This window comes from Pinus tabuliformis, chromosome 6 (assembly GCF_031772625.1).
Source record: "Pinus tabuliformis cultivar Carrire ecotype Pingquan chromosome 6, CPIR1, whole genome shotgun sequence".
Classification (NCBI taxonomy): Eukaryota; Viridiplantae; Streptophyta; class Pinopsida; order Pinales; family Pinaceae; genus Pinus; species Pinus tabuliformis.
In genome coordinates, this window is record NC_142292.1 from 213625510 (window position 1) to 213642867 (window position 17358).

Here is a 17358-nt window from a genome sequence, read left to right on the forward strand (position 1 = left end):
ACAAAGATGAATAAGCTCAAAGAAAAGGTGACAAGATTGGAAATTGATTACAAGCTTGCCAAAATCATGCACAAAGAAGAAGTGCAAAAAGCTGCCAAGATGAGTGAGAGATTGAAAGCCATGGAAAAGGACCTAACACTGAAAGAACCCCTTGGACAGGCTAAGGAACTACTATGGGCCAATATCATTGACTTTGTCAATGATATTTGGCCATCTATTCAGGTGATTTTTTAGCAAATAGATTTAATAAAGATGGCTACAAAGGCCATCCAAAGAGTAAAAGAAGAATTGGGAGAAATGCCAGAAGAGGTTGCCAGAATTATCCACTTCCTTAACAGCGAGAATAAGTATGAGCTTCAAGAATTGGAGATAGAAGACAGAACAGAGACAATTTTGGAGGTTAGAAAGGTCCTCCCCAAGAGGAACTTAATGCAAAACTTAGAGGATAAATGTCAAAATATGTAGCTAGCAGTAGACAATTTTTTGGCTAAATTCCAAATTTTGAGAGAGAAGGGATTACCCAATCCCTTAGTGATAAATGACAAGCTCATGACACTGGAGGATTACAACTAGCATTTGCACCAAATGTTGCAAAGGAAACGCCGTAAGGCATAAATTGAGGAACAATCACGACATGGGAATGGGCAAATCTAAATGAAATGTAGAGATGTAGCAGAAATGAAATTGATTTAGGGTGCCTCACACTATTTTTTATTAATTATTGAATTAATATTGCATATAAATCGTTGTTCATGACTATGAAGCTACCAAGTTGCTCAATGGGAAAGCTATAGCCAAAGGAGAGGAGAGGTAGGAGGAACACTATAAATTGTACATGTGAGTTAATTTGAATTTACTTTAAAATCATAGTAATTTAGTTTCAATTTGAATTTATTTATTTCTAAAGTCACGTTTATTCATAAAAATTAATTAATGGTTGTGTAAGACTGAAAGTATGCTTTAAAATCATAGTAAACAATTTAATAAGATAAAGATGATTATTAGAACTAAATCATAATTTTAATTTGTTTTATTATTTAATTAATAAAAATAATTAGTCTCTCTCCAATAAGATGAAGATGATTATTAGAACTAAATCATAATTTTAATTTGTTTTATTTATTTAATTAATAAAAATAATTAGTCTCTCTTGTCTCATACCCGTGGTTGGGATTATACCACGAATCTTCTACATCTCATAACTTATCCCAAAAAAAATTCTACTCATAATTTGAATTTATTTATTTCTAAAGTCAAATTTATTCATAAAATTTTAATGGTTGCTTAACACTGAAAGTATGCTTTAAAATCATAATAAATGAGTTTTAATTTGAATTTGTTTATTTCTAAGTCACATATATTCATAAAAAATTAATAGTTGTAACACTGAAAGTATGTTTTAAAATCATTGTAAATAATCTAGTAAGATAAAGGGGATTTAATTTACTTTTTATTAATATTTAGTTAATTAAAATAATTAGTCTCTTATGTGGAATTCTAATTTTCTCCTCCTTATTCAGGTAATAGAATTTATATTGCACATAATTCTGGGTCTTGCTAATTAAGACACAAGATAGGTATTGTCATTGGAGTTTATTCAGCTCAGGAGTCCAGGGATATTTGTCAAGGTTGACTCTTATTTTTCATCTTGGTAACCTAAACTCTTTATTTTTGACAAGCCTTGTCAGCTTTGGAATAAGAAGAAATATCATACTTGGAAATGCTAATAATTTAATCATACAGAGACTTCATAGATAAACATATTGTTATTGATTAAATGATTTTTTAAATTCCTTGCTTATCATTAAGTTGATTTTTATGTCAACCAGTAAAACAGTGTGACGCTGTCAACAGGATTCTGACTTGGTCAATGCTCACCAGGATTAATCTGCCAAACGGCAGTATCCTGTCCAGCTTGCCCCTTGGGACAACTCACTAGGATTGATCTGCCAAACAACATGATACTGTCAGGGTTACTTCTTAGAAACATTTTATCCTCGCAATGGGATCTCATTCTCAACCCTTTCCCATGAGATTTAAACTTGAAGACCTAATTGAGACTATAACCCCACACAATCCAATTGGCCTATAACTCATAGGTGCTCAACATCAAGTTGATAGAACAAAAAAAAAATGCAATATAGTATGCAAAATAGACTTAATGAAAATTCCACAAAGAATTCTTAATCTAGTAGGCTGGGTGGTAGTTTTCAAAAACAACCTTGCTTCAATTACTAATATATACTTGTTTTGTTATGTACACTTTGAAGTGAAAAGTGGTGCTAGAACAGTTGGTAATAACCTATTCATTGGTCCAGCGGAAAGAACTTATACATGCCATTAGCATTAGCAAGTGCTTTGTCATGGAACACTTAAGGCACTTTTTTTTTAAGTTCACCGTCCTAGCGGGCATGCCAGATTTGGCCTATCAGAATTCCCTTTAGAAGATTCACTCCTTGCACCTTGTGTTTCAACTTCTTAAAATAGCTTGGGTGTTGCTTTAATTTGGGTGGTGTAAACACCGTATTGTCTCTTCCCACTTTAAAAAGGGGGGAAATGATTATAAAACTGTTGAACTCATATGGATTTAGAAGATATTTCTGTAGAAATACTTGCAAAATCCAAGCAGGGCAGAGGTTATGGAAAGGCCATGCCCAGTTCTTGGAATCAAGTTGTTCTGCAATTGTTTTGGAACATGACATTTTAGGAAGACGAATACAAAGACAAAATGGAGGGTTCATTAGACCGGTGGGATGAAGGTGATCTATTAACTCCGTGACAGTGTTATGCTCCTGGCTAAACTTACTTGTAAAATGGTCGAAAACAATACGAAATACCGAAATAGAATGAAGTAGAATTAATTGACCATTAACTATGTGATGCACCAAACACAACTTATCTGTAAATTGCTAAAAATAATATGAAATACTAAAATAGAATGGAGTAGAATGACTTCCCATCTTCTACATGTTCCAACATCCTTTATCTTTAAGGAAAGTGACTCTGTTATGCACCTGGCACAAGTTACTTGTAAAATGGTGGAAAGTACAGTACCAAAGTAGATTTAGTGAAATTACTGGACTATCTTCTACATGGTCCAACTTTCGTAATATGTCAATTTGAAATACCAAAATAAAATCCTAAGAAGGAATATTGATCCCCTTATGAAGGCCTCGGTGTTCATTCCAATTATGAACATTGTCCTTAAGAACATGCTTTAAATCTCGAGTCTATGAACGAATTTTACAATTTCTAAACTCAAAGCCATAATTATATTATGTTTTATTAATGAAAATACAAAAACACAATGTGCGTGAGGGTGAAAATGCATATCAAATGCACGATTCTTCCATGCGGTTGAAGGATTTCTAGAAAATTGATGATTGTTTGGAAAAGTTTTTGTTTTATTGTTGACTAGGGTTTCGATGGCTTCTTAGGTTTACAATTTATAAGGCTGTGTCATGTTGTGTTTCACTGTCTCTCTTCTTTTGTAGGTGGATCAAACTTCTCATATGAATTATGTCTGCGGATCAAACTTCTCAAGTTAATTACATCTGCAGATTTCCTAGGACACATGTGCTAGCCGTTGTCCAGAACCCCTTTTTGAAATCTTCGGCCCTCATCAATGACACATGCTCTGATATGTTTGTCGAGGGTTCTTGTGGAAGAGTATTGAAATTACTTACGGTTATATGAATCTTTTGGTAGATCTGACGAGAAGACAAGGGTTTCTGGTATTTTTGGTTTCTTCATAAAGGGTGTCGTTGGGTTTCAATTTGCAAGATTATTTTCCCTGGAAAAATGCTGGTAGCACGGATCTGTAGTTGCTCTCCATATTAGTCAATTATCACGATGATTTTCCTCCGAAATACTCTTTGGTGAATTTGAATTTTCAGTGTTAGATTTTGCTGGTGATAAATCTAACAACACTGATGGTTACAGGTGTTTGATTTGTCATTTTTGAAATCTAATCATCTTTGCCAAAATCTGAGGAACGAGGTTTTTTTCAAGGTCCTTCTACCACGAATCCTTCATCAGAGAATTAATTATATAGAGGCATAATAATTGAAATCGATTCCTGATTCCGTGAGCTGAAATTGTTTGAAGCAGATTGTCCATTGAAACTCCCATCTCCATCTTTGTCTATTGAATATCTCCAGCTCTTGTTTCTCAATAAGTCTAAGCATTATATTGACCTCAGAGCTCACTGTTTTAATATCACAAGTGGCTACTCAGAGTGTACATTTCCCCTCAGAAAATAGAAAGGAAGCAATGTACAATTTTGTGTTGTCATGTCTCAGTAGCAAACTTAGAAGCACCATTACTTGAGAAGACCGAGCTTTTCTTTGGGTATCTGTGATATTTATCTTCAGATTAGGAGGCTCTACCAGTTTCTTCTCTTCAAGTTGTGATCCTAGGTCTGAAGCTTCACCAATAGCACTAATAGCTAAAGACCTTGACATAGGACAGAAACCTTGTGTGACAGATCCTTGACGATTTGTTGATGCTGTAAGAGTAACACTGATTGCATGACATTGACTTATGCGTGACTGTAACAATGATAGCAATGAGCATCCTATTGATTGGTTGTATATCAGTGAGAAAATAACTTGTAATCAGATATGCCAATCAAGAACAAAGAACTGGCTGAAGGTTGAACACTTTCCCTGAGTGTGGACAACCGAAGAAGAACCTCGTGAGTAAGCCCCAACTGAATCATGGAAATCGAAAAGGATGAATAAAAAATAGTTGCCAGTTTTCCTCTTCTACCAAATCCCCCATTCTTATTATAGATGTCTCCGCAACTCCAATTTCTGACAGGACTTTGCGATTTCTTGAACTTACAACAAGTCTGGAGTTGGAGTGGTGGGTTAGCAGCAACAAACCAAATTCTTCCATCAACTGGGAACCATCTCTCCAAACTTCATCCAGAAATAAAGCAAACCTCTGAGTCTGCAATCTCTGACTCAACCACATCTTTGCATATTCATCACCCTCATTTCTATCTAATTCTATCTTTGTAAGCGTGGCTATTTGCATACACAGTTCATTTCTAAGATTGTAAAAGATGGATTATTGGAAACAGTGAGCCAAAGCAATAAGTCATCTCTGAAGAGATTTCTCACCTTTGGACTGTTGAAGACTGATATGTTTGCTGAGGGTTCTTGTGGAAGAGTATTGAAATTACAGTTATATGAATCTTTTGGTAGATCTGACGAGAAGACAAGGGTTTCTGGTATTTTTGGTTTCTTCATAAAGGGTGTCGTTGGGTTTCAATTTGCAAGATTATTTTCCCTGCAAAAATGCTAGTAGCACATATCTGTAGTTGTTCTCCATATTACTCAATTATCATGATGATTTTCCTCTGAAATACTCTTTGGTGAATTTGAATTTTCAGTGTTAGATTTTGCTGGTGATAAATCTAACAACACTGATGGTTACAGGTGTTTGATTTGTCATTTCTGAAATCTAATCATCTTTGCCAAAATCTGAGGAACGAGGTTTTTTTCAAGGTCCTTCTACCACGAATCCTTCATCAGAGAATGAATTATATAGAGGCATAATAATTGAAATTGATTCCTGATTCCGTGAGCTGAAATTGTTTAAAGCAGATTGTCCATTGAAACTCCCATCTCCATCTTTTTCTATTGAATATCTCCAGCTCTTGTTTCTCAATAAGTCTGAGCATTATATTGACCTTAGAGCTCACTGTTTTAATATCACAAGTGGCTACTCAGAGTGTACATTGCCCCTCAGAAAATAGAAAGGAAGCAATGTACAATTTTGTGTTGTCATGCCTCAGTAGAAAACTTAGAAGCACCATTACTTGAGAAGACCGAGCTTTTCTTTGGGTATCTGTGATATTTATCTTCAGATTAGGAGGCTCTACCAGTTTCTTCTCTTCAAGTTGTGATCCTAGGTCTGAAGCTTCACCAATAGCACTAATAGCTAAAGACCTTGACACAGGACAGAAACCTTGTGTGACAGATCCTTTACGATTTGTTGATGTTGTAAGAGTAACACTAATTGCATGAAATTGACTTATGCGTGACTGTAACAATGATAGCAATGAGCATCCTATTGATTGGTTGTACATCAGTGAGAAAATAACTTGTAATCAGATATGCCAATCAAGAACAAAGAACTGGCTGAAGGTTGAACACTTTCCCTAAGTGTGGACTGCCAATTCCCACTCCCGTGGATGAGTTGTGGCTGCCATTGCTCTCCCCATGGTTTTAATAGTGAGTGGAAGCCCTCCACAGTTGGCGCTCACAACCTTTGCCGTTTTCTCATCTCTATTTGCTGGCAGTTTTCCATTGTTATATGGAAAATGATGAATAGAAAATAGCTGCCAGCTGTCCTCTACTACCAAATCCCCCATTCTTATTACAGATGTCTCTGCAACTCCAATTTCTGACAGGACTCTGTGATTTCTTGAACTTACAACAAGTCTGGAGTTGGAGTGGTGGGTTAGCAATAACAAACCGAATTCTTCCATCAACTAGGAACCATCTCTCCAAACGTCATCCAAAAATAAAGGAAACTTCTGAGTCTGCAATCTCTGAGTCAACCACATATTTGCATATTCATCACCCTCATTTCTGTCTAATTCTATCTTTGTAAGCGTGGCTATTTGCATACACAGTTCATTTCCAAGATTTGTAAAATATGGATTATTGGCCTATAGCTCACGGGTGCTCAACATCAAGTTGATATAACAGAAAAAAAATGGCAAAATATAATATGCAAAATAGACTTAATGAAAATTCCACAAAGAATTCTTAATCTAGTAGGATGGGTGGTAGTTTTAAAAAACAACCTTGCTTCAATTACTAATATATACTTGTTTTGTTATGTACACTTTGAAGTGAAAAGTGGTGCTAGAACAGTTGGTAATAACCTATTCATTGGTCCAGATGAAAGAACTTATACATGCCATTAGCATTAGCAAGTGCTTTATCATGGAACACTTAAGGCACTTTTTTTTTAAAGTTCACCGTCCTAGCAGGCAGGCCATATTTGGCCTATCAGAATCCCCTTCAGAAGATTCACTCCCTGCACCTTGTGTTTCAACTTCTTAAAATAACTTAGGTGTTGCTTTAATTTGTGTGGTGTAAACACCCTATTGGCTCTTCCCGCCTTAAAAAGGGGGAAAAGGATTATAAAACTATTGAACTCATATGGATTTAGAAGATCTTTCTATAGAAATACTTGCGAAATCTGAGCAGGGCAGAGGTTATGGAAAGACCATGCCCAGGTCTTGGAATCAAGTTGTTCTGCAATTGTTTTGGAACATGAGATTTTAGGAAGACGAATACAAAGACAAAATGGAGGGTTCATTAGACCAGTGGGATGAAGGTGATCTATTAACTCCGTGACACTGTTATGCTCCTGGCTAAACTTATTTGTAAAATGGCCGAAAACAATACGAAACACCGAAATAGAATGAAGTAGAATTAATTGAACATTAACTATGTGATGCACCAAACACAACTTATGAAAATAATATGAAATACTAAAATAGAATGGAGTAGAATTACTTCCCATCTTCTACATGTTCCAACATCCTTTATCTTTAAGGAAAGTGACTCTGTTATGCACCTGGCACAAGTTACTTGTAAAATGGTGGAAAGTACAGTACCAAAGTAGATTTAGTAAAATTACTGGACTTTCTTCTAGATGGTCCAACTTTCGTAATATGTTAATTTGAAATACCAAAATAAAATCCTGAGAAGGAATATTGATCCCCTTATGAAGGCCCCTGTGTTCATTCCAATTATGAACATTGTCCTTAAGAATAGGCTTTAAATCTCGAGTCTATGAACGTACTTTACAATTTCTAAACGCAAACCCATCTACTAACTTCTCAGAAATTCCTAAAGTAGCCCAGACTCATCTAAATCCCAGTTTGATATATCAGACTTTATATCAAACCCAGGATGAATTTAAATTAGCGCTAATATTTAATGCCCTGAGTTTATCTGCCTCTAGTTCCCTAGATAGGTTTAATAAGTTTCCTGACTTATTTCTCATACTAGGTTTCTGAAGTCATCTTGACGAGTCCTCAATTGTCAGGTTTCTGAAGTCATCTTGAAGAGGCCTCAATTGTCAAGTTCGCTATTAGATGATTCCAAGGAGTTTTTACCCTGCTTAAAATAAAGGAAGTTAGATGGTCAAATAATTTCACGGTATGAAGAAGGCTAAGCATTAAATATTTTGGAATATTTGGGTTTGCTTTCATTGGAACCATCTTCAAATCTATCAATCCAAAATGATAATTGCAATTCAAAATATTCATGAAACTTGCCAGATTTTAGGGGAAAAAATGCCAATTTTCCTTCACTATATTTGAGTGACTGAAAAACAGCCAATTCAAAGCAGCTCTAGAGTGGGGTGGATATTGTGCACTGCTCATGCGAAAAAGAGAGCTACCATCTTCCTCTACTTCCACCACAAATCTCTCTAATACAGGAAAGGCCTCCTCTTGTTCGACTACGAGGGGATCTTCGATGAAAAATCCCTCTGTTCTTGGAGAAATAGGCTGCATGGAGGTAGATGTAGAGGCACTGGCTGAAGATTGAACACTTTCCCTGAGCGTGGTGTGGACAGCCCAAGAAGAACCTTGTGAGTAAGCCCCAACTGAATCATGGAAATTGACTTGAGATGGTTGTTAATATTTGACTTCATATTGGCGACCTCAATGATCATTTGATAACGAGAAAAAATGTTAAAGCTGAATACTGTGCACTGCTGCGCCATTTGAGATGTTTGTAAGAGAAGCGCATCCAGTCTTTTTAGCCATACATTAACCGTTGAAACATTATTGTGACTATGAGAAGTGGAAATACCTCTCTTTTTGTTTATCTGCAGGTGATATTGCTGGATGTGGGTGATGATAGGCTCAATCTCTCTTACAACATCTTGGAGAGTTGGCAACTCTTTCCTGCAGCGAATCGCAATGTTGATGCCGACACCTATAAATCCAGGGATGAAACCAATATCAGCCATTATAGGATTTCCTTAAAAACATGTTGATCCCTTTTAGGATGGGATAGCCATATAAGCAAAGCCTTAGGCAATAGTATGTAACAATAGGAACATAACCAGAAATGATGAATAACAAATAGCTGCCAGTTGTCCTCTTCTAACAAATCCCCCATTCTTATTACAGATGTCTCTACAACTCCAATTTCTGACAGGAATCTGTGATTTCTTGAACTTACAACAAGTTTGGAGTTGGAGTGGTGGGTTAGTAGCAGCAAACACAATTCCTCCATCAACTGGGAACCATCTCTCCAAATGTCATCCAAAAATAAAGCAAACCTCTGAGTCTGCAATCTCTGACTCAACCACATCTTTGCATATTCATCACCCTCATTTCTGTCTAATTCTATCTTTGTAAGCGTGGCTATTTGCATACACAGTTCATTTCTAAGATTTGTAAAAGATGGATTATTGGAAATAATGAGCCAAAGCAATAAGTCATCTCTGAAGATATTTCTCACCTTTGGACTGTTGAAGACTGTCTTGAGGAGGAGGGTTTTGCTTGCTCCACCCTTGCCAACCACCCCAATGCGAAAAAGAGAGCTACCCTCTTCCTCTGCTTCCACCACAAATATCTCTAATACTGCAAAGGCGTCCTCTTCTCCGGCTATGAGGGGCTCTTCAATGAAAAATTCCTTTGTGCTTGGAGAAATGGGCTACATGGAGGTAGATGTAGAGGAACTGGCTGAAGGTTGAACACTTTCCCTGAGTGTGGATAGCCCAAGAAGAACCTTGTGAGTAAGCCCCAACTGAATCCCCAATTGAATCATGGAAATCGACTTGAGATGGTTGTCAATATCTGACTTCATATTGGTGACCTCAATGGTCGTTTGATAACGAGAAAAAATGTTAAAGCTAGATATTGTGCACTGCTAATGTGAAAAAGAGAGCTACCCTCTTCCTTTGCTTCCACCACAAATCTCTCTAACTCTGCAAAGGCGTCCTCTTGTCCATCTATGAGGGGCTCTTCGATGAGAAAGCCCTCTGTGCTTGGAGAAATGGGCTGCATGGAGGTAGATGCAGAGGAACTCGCTGAAGGTTGAAGACCAACCTCATAGCCAAAAAGAATTCAAACAGCAGAGAATATGATGAACATTACACATATAAAATTCTCCCTCAAATCCTGTCATTACCAACAAAAAATAAAGGGAAAAATTACTTCAATGGGTGTCAAAATTACAACAATCTCTGCCATTAAAAAAACTAGTTAAAATCCATGACAGGCATCATCAAATACCAAGATTGCAGATTAACTCAAATCTAATGAAAGGATTGTTGAACCTTTGAAGAATTTTACAGCCTGCCAGAACAAAATGAATGTAATGAAAAACACCCAAATTGCCCCTCGAGTACATGTTAAGTGTTGCAGAAGTGGCAAAGAAGTGGCAAAGCGTCGCGCATAAGGAACAATATTGCAGGATGAAGGATTCGACTTTCCTTACCCTGCATCCTCAAACTGAAGTTGAAAGCCCTGACGAAATCACAACACTCCTCATTGTTTTTCTTGGTCACCAAGAGCAGAGAACCATGAAAAGAATGTAGTAAAAACAACTAATGCTAATTTAATCAATCTTCCTTTGGTTACTATTTAGTGTCACAGTATATATATATCATATCCTTGTGTTTTCTATTCACTTAAAATTCTGAGAAGAAGATTGTGAATCATAGCATAACAGACACTTCCAAGTGTTGTCAATGGCCATTACAGATGGTTACACAGTCTAGGTCTGTAATTTGTCTACCAAAGCAACAGTTAAGGATGTTAAGCAGCTTTCTCATGCTGTGGCACAGTAAAGAACAAAATTAGATAGGTATGTGTTGGATTTCTTGACTGAGTTTTATGTAAAAGTGTTGATTTCCAATTTCTGCAATATCTATTGAGCATAATAGTTGTCAACTTGTGTATCCATCAACCAGTACTTGATGACTATTTTCAATAGGTAGGAACCTCAATTAAAAGCTCTAGGTCAAGCACTAACATAAGTGATCATCAATTAAGGTCGCTCAGTATCATTCATTCATTCTGTTATGAGGGAATTTGAAGACAAGATCTTCCTTTCAATTAGTCATGTAGTTCTAGATGAAGAAGGATAGGCAACATAAATATGAAGGTATAGGGCATAGTTATTGACAATAACTTAGAATCTAGATGCAAGCATGGAGCGTACATGGGTATTAACACAGTAACCATCATGAGGAATATACTACAAACTAACAATTAAACAAGATGGTGTAAATGAAACCAAATCACAGTTAGACTGTCTCAACATCTAATGCTCTGGGTCAGCTTATTAAGTATATAATCCTCCAGTAATGCTTTTGAAACATACTGAAAATTAGATTACAGAATTCAGTTGTTTTTATTGCCTGTTTGGTTTTCTTCATTGAAAAAGAAACACAACAAAGTAATAATTAAACTATCTCAAAATCTAATGCTCTGAGCAAGGTCAACTTATTAAGGGTAAATTCTTCCATCAATACTTTTAATTATACTAAAAATTAGTTTACATAATTTCACTGCTTTAATTGATTGTTTGGTTTTCGTCATTAAAAAATAAACACAACAAATTAACCTACGCACAGATTTCCTGCCCAGATAAGCTCATTAAAGGGTAAATTCAATCAATTAATTATGCTAAACTGAGCTTTTGGAATATGTGACATTCATACAGAAATCACAACCAGCTTTCCAAATGCCCAAACTTTAGTTAACAACATCTAAGACATATTTTTCTATCACAACTATAAATACTATATATCTTAAAGAGCATAGAACTTATCAAATTCGCAGTTTCCAACAGTAGAGCAGTAAACTTAAGGGACTTTTCAAGCAACGTAACTATGTCATATTGCAACAACAAATATAAATATCTAATAAATGGAAGTGAGATTACTGATAAAAACAAAGATTCTCTTCAAACTTCCTTTGGAGTGGAGAAGAATACCTGTGCTCTTCTTCAGTCCAGGGAACACCCTTCTTTCTCTCCTGTTCAGATGCCTTTGTTGATTGTCCCCTCCCACCACTCCCAAATTGTTGCTTCAATCCGTGCATAGCGCCTGGTTTTTCTGCTAACCATTCAAGTGAATAGGAAGAGTTACTGTACGTGGGTAGGGCAACACGGCCAGCTTCATTACAAGTAACATCTTCCACGAGATCTTCATAATTCTTTCTAACATCCGTAGCAGTTTTTCCAGGCAGCCTCGCTGCCACTTTCTTGACTCTTGGGAAGGCAAATCCATATCCCACGTCGCACAGATCTTAAGATCCTGTAAGAAAGGATGGCAGAGGGTAAAACATTTTCAAGGAAAGAGGAAAAACCGATCAGCTATGTGTAAGAAAAATGATAATCAATTCCGTGAAAGCCAAACGTCTGAACTTGATCAGGTTCAGTATGCGGAAAAAAATCCACCTAATAAAACAGGGATCTAAAAATGAAACTGGAAAGTTAAAAATGTTTAAGAATTCGTTATTTAAACACACTTCATGAAATCAATTAAAGAATTTTCTTCTGAAGAAAGTTGAACCAACCAAAAGATGACAGATACGACTGATAACACTCTTTCAGAAATCAGAAAAACCGTGACCATCTTAAATTTCAATTCAAGCTACACATAACCAAAAGGAAAATGAAATTAAACAACAAGACTTGCAAGTAGATAGGGAAAGTACGTCTGGTGACCCCAGAATACATAAACAATGTTTTCCAGTCTCTTTGAATGACAATTCCAGCTGAAAACAACAAATTTTTGTGAAACGGAAACAGAATAATCGTAAATAGAGGAGGAATTGTCTAAAAATTAGAGTCTGTGAATGATGAAACATCTTTTGGAAAAAAATGAGACAAGACCTCGACCAGCAGCACTACAGGGATTGGCGTGTACCTCCCAAGTCGGGTGCCAAATAACGATATAGTTATGGTTGAACTCTGAGCTTCGCAAGCTCAAAAGCAAAATAAAATCAAGGAAGAAGAAATGCGTTTGTAATCAACAATCTGCAACAAAAATTGACTTGAAGAAAAGCATTAGGCCTTGGTCCAAAAACTGCAACCAGATCCGAAAAATCCCACTGAAGCCCCAATCACAAACACCATCTAAATTCAAAAGTACCCAATAACACTAAAAGAAGGGGATTCATCAACATCTCAAACAAAGAACTACACCAAACAACAAGCTACAACAACCCAATTTGATGTACAATCCAAATCTTTACTAACTCAAGCAAATCCATTGCCATTGCTCACCATATAATCCATATTCCATTTAATATGACAACACAACAATGAATTCAAGCTGCTTTGACACAAAACTCCACAGTTAAGCATGTTAAGCCTAGGGCAGCATAAACAAGGATGATCTAATAACAAGCAGTGCAATTCTGATGTTTTTGGCATTTTTGAACCAGGGAGCAACAATCCTAAATCAGGAGGTGTATATAGTGCCATGGGGAGGATCAGAGGAGGCAGTTAATCTATGGGAAAATCAAATGATAAAATGTCATGAAGAGGGCAACGCATTAGGAGTATTTTCATTTACTTATTTTTACTCTTTTATATTTTTTATTTATTTTTATATGCGGAGGAACAATGTTCAAATAAATTTAAGAAGAAATTTGTTTCCTCAAAATAGCATTAATACTGCACTTAGATTTAGACCTTGCTTACCCTGCCATAGTCGTTTTTGTATCAAATCAATTTTTTGGTCTCTATATATGTGTTTAACTGTCTGATCTTTCAATTTTGTTTTGAGGTCTTTGATAAATGAGTACCATTCATGGGTAAACGACAGTGCTTTTTTCCTGTTGTATAGTTCCAAGATCAAGATTGGATAATGTAGATTACCTCAAAGGCCATTTTGGTCAAGGATATTGAGAGTAACCTAGAATAAGATTTTACTTGTGTAAGTGATCATTAATTAAGGTCGCTCAGTATCATTCATTCATTCTGCTATGAGGGAATTTGAAGACAAGATCTTCCTTTCAATTAATCATGTAGTTCTAGATGAAGAAGGATAGGCAACATAAATATGAAGGTATAGGGCACAGTTATTGACAATAACTTTAGAATCTAGATGCAAGCATGGAGCGTACATGGGTATTAACACAGTAACCATCATGAGGAATATACTACAAACTAACAATTAAACAAGATGGAGTAAATGAAACCAAATCACAGTTAGACTGTCTCAACATCTAATGCTCTGGGTCAGCTTATTAAGTATATAATCTTCCAGTAATGCTTTTGAAACATACTGAAAATTAGATTACAGAATTCAGTTGTTTTTATTGCCTGTTTGGTTTTCTTCGTTGAAAAAGAAACACAACAAAATAACAATTAAACTATCTCAAAATCTAATGCTCTGAGCAAGGTCAGCTTATTAAGGGTAAATTCTTCCATCAATACTTTTAATTATACTGAAAATTAGTTTACACAATTTAGCTGCTTTAATTGACTGTTTGGTTTTCGTCATTAAAAAATAAACACAACAAATTAACCTACGCACAGATTTCCTGCCCAGATAAGCTCATTAAAGGGTAAATTCAATCAATTAATTATGCTAAACTGAGCTTTTGGAATATGTGACATTCATACAGAAATCACAACCAGCTTTCCAAATGCCCAAACTTTAGTTAACAACATCTAAGACAGATTTTTCTATCACAACTGTAAATACTATATATCTTAAAGAGCACAGAACTTATCAAATTCACAGTTTCCAACAGTAGAGCAGTAAACTTAAGGGACTTTTCAAGCAACGTAACTATGTCATATTGCAACAATAAATATAAATATCTAATAAATGGAATTGAGATTACTGATAAAAACAAAGATTCTCTTCAAACTTCGTTTGGAGTGGAGAAGAATACCTGTGCTCTTCTTCAATCCAGGGAACAACCTTCTTTCTCTCCTGTTCAGATACCTTTGTTGATTGTCCCCTCCCACCACTCCCAAATTGTTGCTTCAATCCATGCATAGCGCCTGATTTTTCTATTAACCATTCAAGTGAACAGGAAGAGTTACTGTACGTGGGTAGGGCAACGCGGCCAGCTTCATTACAAGTAACATCTTCCACGAGATCTTCATAATGCTTTCTAACATCCGTAGCAGTTTTTCTAGGCAGCCTGGCTGCCACTTTCTTGACTCTTGGGAAGGCAAATCCATATCCCACGTCGCACAGATCTTAAGATCCTGTAAGAAAGGATGGCAGAGGGTAAAACATTTGCAAGGAAAGAGGAAAAACCCATCAGCTATGTGTAAGAAAAATGATAATCAATTCCGTGAAAGCCAAACGTCTGAACTTGATCAAGTTCAGTATGTGGAAAAAAATCCACCTGATAAAACAGGGATCTAAAAATGAAACTGGAAAGTTAAAAATGTTTAAGAATCCGTTATTTAAACACACTTCATGAAATCAATTAAAGAATTTTCTTCTGAAGAAAGTTGAACCAACCAAAAGATGACAGATACGACTGATAACACTCTTTCAGAAATCAGAAAAACCGTGACCATCTTAAATTTCAATTCCGAGCTACACTTAACCAAAAGGAAAATGAAATTAAACAACATGACTCGCAAGTAGATAGGGAAAGTACGTCTGGTGACCCCAGAATACATAAACAATGTTTTCCAGTCTCTTTGAATAACAATTCCAACTGAAAACAACAAATTTTTGTGAAACGGAAACAAAATAATCGTAAATAGAGGAGGAATTGTCTAAAAATTAGAGTCTGTGAATGATGAAACATCTTTTGGAAAAAAATCAGACAAGACCTCGACCAGCAGCACTACAGGGATTGGTGTGTACCTCCCAAGTCGGGTGCCAAATAACCATATTGTTATGGTTGAACTCTGAGCTTCACAAGCTCAAAAGCAAAATAAAATCAATGGCTCGCTGGCGATGCGTCCATCCCGCTTCCTCATTAACCGTTCAGTTTTGGATCAGTGTTGGATCAACGATCACACTTCATTCAATCGTCTAACACCACAAATCCAGGGTCAACAATAGGACACGTGGCGGCTGGGGCAATTCATTTCAAAGGGAAACGCCTTATGGCGTAACAAGAAAATCAGAGAGGTAGCAAAGGATCAGGTCAATACATCATCAATGAAGGCATTGCCAACAGGCAAAGTACTCTACTAGACATTTGAAAACTTGTTTTACCTCCTGCATGAGGTAAAACACTTGTTTATCAGTAAGCCTACTTTTGCTAAATACACTGAGGCAGATGAAATATATAGGAGGATGCTAAAAATCCAATTACCTAACGCTGAAGCATGGGAGAAATTAACTGATTTACTATTAATGTTAATGTACAGTAAAAGTAAAGCAACATGGTAAAAGGATGAAGACAGGTCAACCGAGTCAAAGTGTATCAGTCAAAGTGTATCAGATGAAAGGCTAAAAGTAAATGAAGCTTCCAGCGTGAAAGATCAAACAACAAAGCAACATAAAGGGCTAAAAATCAAACCATAAAAACCAATAGTACCAAAATAAAAGGGACAACATGAAGCAGTTCAATAGTTGTCTCTATCTTCTTGCAAGAAGATATTTTTCTTTCCTAGATTAAATCTCAAATCAGTTTGAGATATTTTGTAATAAACTTTTGTATAAATACTTCACAATTCGAAGTATGTAGGGTGGATTCTATTAGACATTTCTATAGACTTTTTGATCAAGAAGAACCAGAAGGTTATTGTATTAGTTGATGAGCCAGCAAGTTGGATTGATTAATAAAGATCAGACTGTTCCAAGGATTCATGTGTTGATTGGATTTCAGACAAGTATTTTCATATGTTATTGTCATTTTTCTCAATGTTATTCATAATATTATATGTGTTTCAATCTAAATGCTATAACTGGAATAATATTTCAGAACTTTTTTAAATCACACTCTATTTTAACAGTTAAGCATTTGAATGTTTTCTTATGATATTTAAATTAAAGAATTCTTAATTACTCTTTTGTTTAGATTGATTTCAAGAAAAATCCAAATTGAAGGATCCTTAACTGCCCTTTGATTTCGATTATCCCTCCCTTCCTCATTCATTATCCGGGTCTGAGAACCTTTAATTGCACTTTCAACCCTAGTGAAATCCTTTCACCTCTCTATCTCAAACATCTGAAATACACTCTACTATCTTGCCCTTGGAACATCCCCTTTAGTGAGTTTATCCAGTCTTGCTTCCTTATCAGTTGACTCCATAGCCCAATGGTCTAAAAGACATCAATTTATCCATCTGTTTAAGAGATCCCACCACCCAATTTCAAACAAAATCAAACACCACTTAAAAAATCATAGCTAGCCTAAAACATTTT

At 35.9% G+C, this 17358-nt stretch overlaps 1 protein-coding gene across 1 annotated transcript; it reads right to left on the reverse strand.

The window, feature by feature from the left end:
• Nucleotides 1-6169: 6169 nt before the first annotated feature.
• Nucleotides 6170-15015, reverse strand: LOC149258224 (transcription factor DIVARICATA-like). The gene is made up of 3 exons (XM_089406923.1): nucleotides 14909-15015; nucleotides 11991-12266; nucleotides 6170-6452 (listed from the first exon to the last, which is right to left on the reverse strand). Exons 1-3 carry the CDS (start codon nucleotides 15013-15015, stop codon nucleotides 6170-6172), a joined length of 666 nt encoding a protein of 221 aa, XP_089263049.1.
• Between the last annotated feature and the right edge of the window lie 2343 nt (nucleotides 15016-17358).

Excerpts from the sequence above, each read along its gene's own strand:
- LOC149258224 (XM_089406923.1), bottom strand. The coding sequence starts at position 15,015 with ATGCATGGATTGAAGCAACAATTTGGGAGTGGTGGGAGGGGACAATCA. Across the intron at positions 12,267-14,908 it reads TGGATTGAAGAAGAGCACAG|AGTCAAGAAAGTGGCAGCGA; the intron begins GTATTCTTCTCC and ends TGCCTTCCCAAG. Across the intron at positions 6,453-11,990 it reads TGGACTGAAGAAGAGCACAG|ACTTGTTGTAAGTTCAAGAA; the intron begins GTATTCTTCTCC and ends CTCCAACTCCAG.